This window comes from Coloeus monedula (assembly GCF_965178545.1).
Source record: "Coloeus monedula genome assembly, chromosome: 27".
Classification (NCBI taxonomy): domain Eukaryota; kingdom Metazoa; phylum Chordata; class Aves; order Passeriformes; family Corvidae; genus Coloeus; species Coloeus monedula.
Window position 1 is genome coordinate 3,045,685 of NC_138807.1, and position 10,679 is coordinate 3,056,363.

At 54.7% G+C, this 10,679-nt stretch overlaps 1 protein-coding gene across 1 annotated transcript; it reads left to right on the plus strand.

Moving 5' to 3' along the window:
* Nucleotides 1-470: 470 nt before the first annotated feature.
* On the plus strand, nt 471-10,061 carry ACER1 (alkaline ceramidase 1; the record flags this gene model as incomplete). Its single annotated transcript, XM_082298069.1, has 6 exons — nt 471-563; nt 6,657-6,771; nt 7,147-7,285; nt 8,296-8,433; nt 9,099-9,236; nt 9,893-10,061. The coding sequence occupies 6 exons, from the start codon at nt 471-473 to the stop codon at nt 10,059-10,061; spliced, it is 792 nt and encodes a 263-aa protein (XP_082154195.1).
* Nucleotides 10,062-10,679: the final 618 nt, after the last annotated feature.

A 10,679-nucleotide genomic window follows, 5' to 3' on the forward strand; every position in this document is an offset into this window, starting at 1 on the left:
GACTGCGGAGAACAGAGCCAATGAGCACCAACCTCTGTAGGGTTGTCCACTCCCCAGAGGTAACTCAGAGCACAGGGAAGTCCTCCTGGCAGGAAGGTCTGAGTCATAAAGAAAGTGAGGAGAAGGGAGAAGACGGGGTGACAAGGACTGGGCTGAAATGGGGAAGCGCCGCGTGGCAGCAACGGCACCTGACGAGAGGTGTTCATGCCATGGCTCAGTGACCACCCTCAGAGTCTGAGAGCATTTTCTGGGGCGATTTGCAACTCCTGCATCGAGGGGAGAGAAGAACTGTTCTGCAATAGGATGTGTGTTGGGAAGAGGATGAGTCCTTGGTAGCTGGGTAAGGCTGTGCTGGGCTGGCTGGCGCCACACGCGTGAGGAGCGGGGTCCCCTCTGGGTGTGCAGCCTTCCCTTCCCCTCCCCGTGCACACCACTGACCTGCTCCTCTCCTTTCCCCAAGGTGCCCGACGATGCCGAGCATATTTTCCTACCAGAGTGCTGAGGTGGATTGGTGTGAGAGCAACTTCGTGCGCTCGGCGGTGATTGCCGAGTACTACAACACCGTGAGTGGCTGAGGGAGGCTGGGGCCGGCTCCAGGCACCCAGGAGATGCTTTTGGGATCCACATAGGATGGGATATCCCTGTTTCCTTTCCTTCTCCTCACTCCTTTGAACTTCCTGGTGCTGGAGGGTGCTGATATGGGGAGCGTGTTCTGAGCTTCAGGTAAATCACGGGACTTACAACTGAAAACTTACAACTTACAGCTGTCTCTCCCCAAAACGTGCTGTGCTTCTGGTGTGTCTGTGGGGTTGATTCCCAGTGAGAAAACTCTGGCAGAGCTCCTTCGCAGCCCAGATCTGTGAGATCCTGTTATACCAGTCCTGCAGCTCTGCTGCCAAGCGGGGTAAGTCCCACACAGGGCTCATATACTCGAGCTAAATGTACAGGAGTGGCAAAACGAGAGGCAGCACTTCCATGAACCGTGTCAGGCAGGTTGGGAATCCGGAACTCAGCGCAGAGGGAAGCTGGTGCATGAGCCAGTTTCACCTCCCGTGATCCTTTATCACCCAGGCTGCATCCAGTGCCAGTGCCATGGCTGGAGCATCCATATCTGCCTGCAGAGCACTGTGAGATAAGCGGCCTCTTGAAGCATGTCCTGCTCCCTCGGAGCAATTAAAGGCTCTCAGGGGTGTGAGGCATGTGGATTTACAGCCTTCCACAGGCCCTGTTTACAACTTTTGGCAATTACTGTCTAACACTAGAAGTTCTTGTTCTCATGGAAATGGCTCTTCCTCTTTTTTTAAAGCATTTCCTGCTTTTAATAAATTACCTCTAATAACGATAATTCCCCAGCCTGAGTCCTGCAGGCTCTAATTGCCCAGCCAGGGTGTCAGAGGAGGGGGCTGTGTGTAGTCACTGCTCTTTGAGGAACTCAACAAAGAAAGATCTGCCAGTCCAGCCCAAATCCTGCTTCCCTGTGGCATCCAGCTGTGTGTTTTGTGCTGTTTGCTGTTTACTGCTGCTGCTGCATGGGCTCAGAGGTGCAGAGCAGGGCATAATGAGCAAGGAGATACAGAAATCACTCAATGCTCACATCAGCATCTCAGACCTCAGGGCTTGGAGCAACCTGGTTGAGTGGAACATACCCCTGCACATGGCAAGGGGTGGAAGGAGATGATCTTTAAGGTCCCTTCCAACCCAAACCATTCTAAATGCAGCTGGAAGTGCCCAAAGCCTCTGTGCTAACACTGGAGAGGGGCTGAGTTCCACCAAGAGCACAAAGCCTGAAAGCGAAAGTTTTGGTTTTGGTCTGAATTCCTTCTAGGAGATAAATTTGCCTCATAAGTTTGGTACCTCAGGCAGCATTTTTTAAATGTCTTTGGAGCTGAGACACCGTTTACACCCAGACTGGCAAAGAGCTCAGAATCCTTATCACACCAACAGCTATCTCAGGAGCTTTCAAGAGCACTTCTGTGTCCAACTCCTCTGCTGGACACCCATTGGTGTGGCCAGGTGCAGGACTAACTCTTGTAGGCCCTCTTAATTCCCATAAAACATTAACTCTCAGCTGCCTGGGCCGTTTTGTGGCACAGCTTTCTAAATTCTGTGGCTATTCCTGAAAATCTTACCCAGGTGCCCAGCCCTGGATGGAGGAGCCACAGCCACCTCCCAGGTTTCCATACCACACCACTGGGCTTGTTGGGATAAATTCTCACAGTGTGGGACTCAGGCACAGCTTTCCTCCAGGAGAGGAAAACCTCTCCAATGGATGAGTCCATGCAGATAAAAATGAGTGCGACACGGAGGGACAGAGGGATGTGGACAAGCAAACCCTGCAGGATTTTTTTCCAGTGGTTGGACTTTCCCTTGTCTCCTCTATGTAACACTGGAAACCTCTTCCTCAGCAGAGAAAAAGCTTCTCATCATGTCCTTTTTGCCAGGCTCAGGAGATCAGCAGAGTGCCTGTGCAGGAAGGGAGGGAAACAATTCTGCAGCCTGTGTCTTAGGATGTGATTCCTGAGCAGCAGGAATCTAACCCTGCCATGCCAGCTGCCTGCCTTGGGCTGGCAGGTGACCTCCTGTCCAGACAAGGGGTGGCAGAGGAGCAAACCCTCCTAAAACCTGCCCTTGTCTGAGCATCTGACAACAGCCCCGAGACTGCAGTGTGCTCAGGGCCAGACCTTGCCACCAGAAGTGGGCAAGAGCCTCACTGACATGGGCATCACCCCTTCCTCAGCCTGCACAGCCTGGCTGGCACTGCCTGGGTCCCATCCTCGGCTGGCACTGCCTGGCTCTCACCCCCTGCAGCAGAGCAGGGACTCCCCTTCCTGCTCTGGGATCTACCCCAGGATCAGGTTCTTTGTGATGTGCCCTAAAGGGGGGATTATAGAAATCTGACCAGGCTGAGATCTGTAGCTGTCCCTGCTGGCTGCATCCTGCAGATCCAGCTGGGGTTCAGGGCACTATCCCAGGTGTGAATTTAACAGCCTGCATCTTCTCCCCATTAATTTGTTCCCCATATTCAGATTGCTGCTTCTCTGCAGCAAGTTTTACGGGCCCGCCCTGAATTCATTATACCAATATTTACCTCAGTGTCAATTTTCCAGAGTTTTAGACTAGCTGGGAAGCCAGCCAGCTCCTTCCCAAGCCTCCTGGATCACTAAATCAGCAGGGTTTCCTCACAGAGCATCCTCCTCAATGTCTTCTCCCCAGCCCTGCCCAGGGCTGGAGCGGAGCAGCTGTGTGCCAGCAGAAGCAAATGTGCTGCTGGGGATTGCTCTGTGCCAGCCACACTCTCTCAGGCCTGCTTGGCTTGGATGCTTTTTATTAGAAATAAGCACCAGGGGTATGAGAAAAGAATGTAAACAGTACCTTTAAGTACCTAATAATACATGGTGGCTCATGGCTGGATGCAGTTCAGCAACAAAGCTCTATTTATAGTGACTCAGTGACCCAGAAATTTATTGTCTTCTGGCTGCTCGGGGGAGAGCAGAATTGTGCTCCAGGAGGGTCATCAGTCAGGGACTTGTCTTTCTACCCTCGTTTCTTTGCTGAAATGACTGATCCAGGGTGCTGGTAATGACACCCACACCTCAGCAGTGTCTCTGCAGCAGCTCTGACACTGCTGCACACCAGAGCTCCTGGATGCTTCAAGTGGTGAAACAAAGGGTGCAGATCCACCAGAGCAGGGCTCAGTGGCAGTGGCAGGGCTGTATGGGGTGTCCTGGCCCTCTCACACTCTAACTAATCCCTTGGCTCTCTTACCTGCCCAGAAGGCTGTGCTCAGGAGGCCAGCCCAGCACGCTGCAAACGCTCCCCAAACTGCTGCTTCCTGCCCCAAAGCACTGGCACTGTGATGTCAGGACCTGCAGCCTCGTCCCCTGTAACACAGACCTGGCTTTAGGAACTTGCTGCACAGGTCTGGAGAGCCTCAGAGGTGTTCACTCTCTCTCTGGCCCTGTGGGCTCCTCTTTCAGCTAAAGCTTGTTCACTTTGAGTGAGAATGAACTCTCTGCTGTGAGCCCTGCAGGAATCTCCTTCCAGTGCAGAAAGTGCCTGGCTGGAGTGAGGAGCAGCCCAGGCCTCTGCTGCTGTGCTCAAAGCAGCATCTCCTGCCTCAATCCATATCAGAGGCTGGTCTCACCTGTCACAGGTGAAGGTTCTGTCCCTCCGCCCCGGGCTGGAGTTGCACAAGTTGGGCTCTTCTGGGTGATCCTATCAGGATTAGAGCTGTGTTGCTGATCCCAGTCTCACTTCTCTCCTGGTAAAAGCAAATAGTTGGGCTCAGCTGAGGCACCTGGAGCAATAACTCACACTTGCTGAGGAGTGGGACAGACTGGGAGCTCAGGCAGAGGGGTTCTCACACGTCCTGTCACACCTTGGGTCCATCACCACTCCCTTATCTCCCCGACGCCCCGGGCAGAGGGAGCTGCTGCCTCCTGGCCAGCGTGACCAGAGAGGTTTAAATAGAACCTCTGCTAGAGGGTCCCAGCCTGAGCAGAAACTCCAGAAAAACTGCTAATGGGTGTACTGGGAGCAAAACCCTCCTACCCACATCTGAGACGGAGCTTGCCACATCCCAGAGGGAAGACAGAAAGTCAGCGTTTACAAATCAGGGCTTGGAACCGACGAGTGATGAAAACCCCGTGTCCCCCACGGGGGTGGGAGCTGTCCCCTAAGCTCCCAGCTTGGCTGCTCTGCAAGGAATCCCTGTTATCTTCCTGACCCTGTTGGCACGGTTCCCCCGGCTATCCCTCCCCTCTGCTATCTGATCTTGCACATCTCGTCCTGAATTAATGAAGTGATAACGCAGCTATCATGTAATTAATGGCACTGTTGCAATGCCCGGTGCTCAGGGATCCGGAGCTCTCCCGCAGTTTCCTCACTGCCGTGCGTGCTGGCACTTGCACTCTCCTGCCTTTTCCCCAAGTGTTTTCCCTCTCCTTGCTATCCCTGCCTGCCTTCCAAAAGCCTCCTTAATCATTTCACGGGAAAAGAAATGTTTGAAGCGTAGTCGTCGCTTGAACACATGGTTTGATTTCTCGGTCGTTTCTGAACAATTTGACCTCGAGGGTGCAAGTGGGAGCAGCACTTCTCTTTTCATGGCTGGAGTGGGAATAGGCCTGGATTTGGCTCTAAGCACCTATGGAAAACCGATCCATTCGGCCTGAGAACTGCTGCTAATGGGAGCATCAACTTGTCTCATGGAGGCCTTAGTGAAAATCAAGATGAATCTGCGGTGTTTAAGGGAATAGAGACCTCACATTAGGCGTGAATTGTGTTTCCCTCTGGAATACCAGAGGGTGTGTTCCAGAGAGATGACAACATCCCAGTGATTTGCAGCCCTGTTACCATAAACAGGGATCCCAGGGGACACCACAAGCCCAGCGCTGATTTTGCCGTTTACCTGGTGCTGCTGAGGGGGGGAGGCTCCAGCTGTGGATGCCAAATTCCAGGCGTGGGGTCTGGGTCAGCATCGAGCTGGGAGATGAAAGGAAAAGGATTGTGAGGCTGAGATAAAAGTCACCCTGGTGGTTTGCCAAATGGCACTCAGCAGATGGCTCCAGAGCCCCAAAGAGCTTTCTGGCAGGTAAATGCAGCACCACAATCCCAACCTTTCATAAGCAAGAACGATTTTCCCTGGGGAGGCCGCGTTCCCCGGTGATATCCCTTCCCTGAGCTTGCAAAGTCAGGTGAAAAAGGGAGGGTAAGAAGCCACAGAGGGCAATTAAATTAGTTCAGGTTTCCCTCCCCCGTGCTGCAGGGGGGAGGGGGTCTGGCCCAGCAGACAAGTCCAGGTTAGGGCACCCGCTGGTCCTCTCCAGCTCCCACATTTGGCCCATCAGCATCTCCTCTCCCTGAAGCACTGTCACCTTCAGCCAGTCCAGCAAGAGGTTGAGCCCCAGAGCCATCCCCTCCACCCCAGACAAATCCAAGTCCATCAGAGAAGGAATTTTGCAGCGTTGGAAACCAGAGCAGAATAATTCCTCTGTGTTCATTTGCCAGGTGTGTTCAGAGGACGTTTATGACCTCATGTAATTACCAGTGTCCAGAACACCTCCCTTCCCCGGGCCAGGTGGCTTCACACCTGACACCACAGGATGTCACCTCGCTCCTGCCTGTTCCCACCTCCTGATGTCCTGCTGCTCTCCACCACACCCACTTCCAGTTCAGGATGTTTTGCTGACCATGCCTTGCTGTGCTGGCTGAGCTCCTCACACCCTTCCAAGCCCTCTCAGGGGAATCACTGCTGGCTGGAAGGGTCAGGAGCCATCCAGGCAGCTCCTGGAGGGTCTGGGTTGACAGGAGAGGGAGATGGCTGCAAACAGAGGAGTTGCTTGGAGGCACTGGGCAGCTGAAGATAAACCAGCATCACCCAAAAGGGACACAGCAGCTCAGCCTGGGCTTGCTGGCCCCAGAGCGAGAGCAGAGGTGTCTGCAGCCACTGCTGTCACAGCAAGAGCCTCCCTGCCAGCTCCAGCCTGGCTTCTGGAGAAACCCCTCTGCCCTCTCCCTGTGCCAGGAGCAACCCCTGCTTCCACACGAGGCTCTCCGCTGGCGATCAGGATCCTCACACACCGAGACACTGAGGCACGAGGTGGGATGGGGCTTGCCCAGGACTGTGCAAGGAGCTGAGTGCGCCTCTTGTTTTCCAGATCAGCAATGTGAGCTTCTTCATCCTGTCTCCTGCGCTGCTGTACCTGAACCGGCAGTACTGCCAGAAGAGGGCCGTGCCCCTCTACTTCGTCTCAGGGCTGCTCCTCCTCGTAGGTGGGTGCCAGGGCTGTGGGAAGATCAGACAGGTTGCCAAAGTACCCAACATGAGACCTTTGGAGGGTCTCAGTGACCAAAGCACAGGGAAAACCTGTGGGTGGGCAACCAAGCAGTCAGGTCTGTTTGAAGCCTGCAGCCCATGGTTCCTGCCAGCTGTGGATATGCAGCTTCCAGCCCTGTAAATCCCCACAGTGTGAGTGGACTGACTCAGTCTGGCCTCCTTGAACACCAAAATCCATGCCCTGCTCTTCAGGAATGGTGTATCTTCAGAAATGGCCCCCAAGAACCTCCCAGGGCTTGTGGGAGGGTGGAACTTTGCCATCTCAAGTTGGATGGAGCTTTGCCATCTCAAGGTGTCCTTGCTCCTTGCAGGTCTCTTCTCCATGTACTTCCACATGACCCTGAGCTATGTGGGACAGCTCTTGGATGAGCTCTCCATCCTCTGGACGCTGGCTGTGGCTTATTCCTTCTGGTACCCACAGTGTTACTTCCCCAAGTGCATCAAGACCAGGTATGAGCCAGAGGGACACAGTGCAGGCTCTGCGGGGAAGGATGGGTCACTGACACTGAGGTGTGTGACCCATAGATCCCCCGATTCCCCTGCAAGGAGTCAGCTCTGAGGTCACTGAAGGGCTTTAGGACCAGGTCCTCCTTCTTTTGGTGCTGACAGAGGAAAAGTCAAAACCCTCCTGTGCTGGGCTCCTCTCAGCTGGAGATGTTTGTGTTTGTGTCACTGCAGAGGAAGCTTTGCATGGAGAATTTCAAAATCAATTAGGAAATGAAATGTTCCTGAACATTACCATTCAATCACTCGTGTTGTCAGTCTGTTCCAGCATCCTCTGCCATCCGCAGAGAGCTTTCCCTGAAGGCTGAGGGGGTTTCTCTTAGGACAAGCTGGTTACACCCCTCATTTCAAGGAGGGCTGGCTGGGCTGGAGGAGCTCAGCAGAAAGGATGGGGACACTGGGAGAGCATGGACCAGCAGAAATGGGAACCCAGCAGGGCTTTACTCAGAGGATGTCCCCTCCTGGCTGGAGCCAGCCGGGTTAGAAGCCTTGCAAAGACCTGCTCCAAATCTGCTCTTCCCATGCCGAACAGGAGGTCACCAGGAGTTCACCGTGGAGACGTGGCAGGGGGAGAGGGAAGGGTCTTGAGAAGGGATTTGCATGTGAAAGGCCCCTCTGAGCCCTATTGTTGCTCATCGAGCCCAAATCGGTGTGTTTGCACAGTCCTGTCTGGCAGCCCTTGCCTGTGTAGAGCCTTTCCCTCAGCCCTGGCATCAGCATGGAAGTGCAGGAGCCGCCTTCTGGGCTGTGCTTCGGGTCTGTCACGGACCCACTGGGGGCTGCTGCCTCAGCCTTCCTGCCAGGACCCCATAGACACTGAGGTCAGCCTAGTGCAAACAGACAGGAGGTGCTGGAGAAGTTTTTCCCCTCTCAGGGCAGGAGCAGGATCTTTCCCATCCTTACCCTCCCATCCTGTGAGCCCTGGGGGCACTGACACTCACCCCAATTCCCCTTAGGAGGCATTTCTTCTGGCTGACTGGTACCACCACCGTGATCAGCACCTTGATGTCGTTCGTCAAGCCGACCCTCAATGCCTACGTGCTCAACTGCATCGCCTTCCACCTGCTCTACCTGACCTGGCAGGAGCTCAAGAAGTAAGGAGGGGGCTCAGGGGTTACCTGCAGGGCCAGCTGTGCTCCTGTTGGGCAGTGACTCTGTCCACAACAGTGAATTGAGCCTGAGTCTTCAGCAGCCACGTGTACTGGGGAGGGACCAGGCAGAGGCCCAGGCAGGACTGTGGGCAGTGGGGTACAAGAAAGGCACCTGGCCCCAGAGTGGGGACAATCCATGGGACCATGGTGGAGGCATCATCCCTGGAAGTTTCCAAAAAGCCTGTGGATGTGGCACTTGAGGACAGGGCTTAGTGCTGAACATGGTGGTGGTGCTGGGTTAACAGTTGGATGTGACGATCTTAAAGGTCTCTTCCAACCTTTACAGTTCTATAATTCCATGATTCTCCCCCTCAGCTGCCATCTCTGCAGCTCCTTCTCCTTTGTGGGGCATTTGGGAACTAGTGTGGGGCTGGGAGAACCAACCAGGATCTGGAGACAAAGACAAGAGTGCACTGGCATTTCCCAGCATCATCCTCACACCCAGAGCCTCACTTGCCCCGTTCCTGTGGAATTCTGAGGAATCCTCTCCCGAAGGAACTTGCTGGGGTTTGCGCTGCTGCATGTGCAGGCAGGAACCAGCCCTCTTTAAAACTCCATTTCCTTCCAACACGATTACTCTGCTCCTTGTCCCTTGCTGTGTCTTCCAGGTGCAATGACAAGCGGGTTCACCGGATGGCCGCGGTCATGGTGATGTGGTGGGCACTGGCCATCACCAGCTGGATCAGTGACCGGTGGCTCTGCTGGCTCTGGCAGGCCATCAACTTCCCCTACTTCCACAGCTTCTGGTAAGGGCTCCAGGAACCCCAGCCCAAACATTTCCAGGGCTGAAATGTCCGGGGCAGAGGAACAGCAGCTGAGATGAAACACTCAGCTGCATTATTTCCCCACCGTCTGCCCCTTTCCTGTCACTATTGGTGCTGCTCCTGGCTCAAGGATTCAGCCCTAACCACTGTTTCATGTCCCTCTCCTCCTCCACACCAGCCAAGCACTGTTTTGCAAGGGAAATTGTTCCAGGAGTCCCCCCAGATGGGCAGCTGGGCCTCAAAGGGCCGTGGCTGCTCCCAGGGCGCTGTGTGAAGTGCAATGGCCTTGGGATATTTTAACAGCCAAACTGAAAGGCAGGGCTTTGTTTGGGCCTGTCCAAGTGCTGCACACTCAGATCCATCCTCAAAAAGCACTGGGATGGCTGGGACAGACAACTCAGCCAGGAAACAGGGAATGGTTGGAGTGAGTCCCCTATGTCACCTCAGCCCCTCTGCACCAGGAATTGTCCCCAGCCCAGCTCACGGAGCTCTGCCTGGATTTCCCTGTAGGCACAAACCCTGCAGCACCCACGCTCCCTGCAGCCCTCATGGGACCTTTGGAGGCTGCAGCCTCAGGGTGACCATGGCAGCAGGCAAAGCTCCCCCTGTCCAACACAGCTTTTTGGTTTCCTTGGCAGGCACGTGCTGATAGCCATGTCCCTGCTGTACTGCTGCCCGCTGGTCATCTACTTCAACGTCAGCTACGAGATGCCCTCGTTCAAGCCGAAGCTGGAATACTGGCCCAGCGACTCGTGGCCTGTCGTGGTGCCCTACGTCACCCTGGAGGAGCCCCACAAGCAGTGCTAGAGCTGGGTGCCCTCAGGCCTCCCTGGGGCGCGGGGTGTGTGATGCTCACACGGGGAATATCTCGGCTGCGTTCCTGTTCCTCGGGCAGGGGCAGCGTGGTAGCAGAGAGGGCAGGGAGCAGCTGAGGCCTCGTGATGCTGGGCATGAAGCAGAGTGGGAGCCCACAGGTGCCTTGGAAGGCTCTGCCCAGACTGGTGTTCAAGGAGCTGGAGATTTTCCTCCAGCAGATCCCCACGAGGAAGGGAGGGACACGGTGCTGCTTCTGTGTCCTCTGTGTTAGTCAAGCACCAGCACCCCTTGCTGACAAGGGCACAGAGGAGAACACTGAAGCCAAACTGGTGACAGCTGGGTTTGTTGGGGCTGCTCTAATTATTATTATTAACTCTATTTATTGATATATGTGGTCTTGCTCAGGAGAGCTGTGCATTAAAGCTATGGACACTGACTTATATGGAAGCTTTTTTTTCCTCTGACTGCACCACATCCTCTCATCTGCCAGTCACTCCCACAGACAGGGTGGCCAAAGCTCTCTGACTTAGGGAGAGCTGTTTATAAAGAGAAATCCTGGGTGACAGCCCAAAAGAGGCTCTGCTAGCCCAGGGCTGGGGGTGCTCTGCC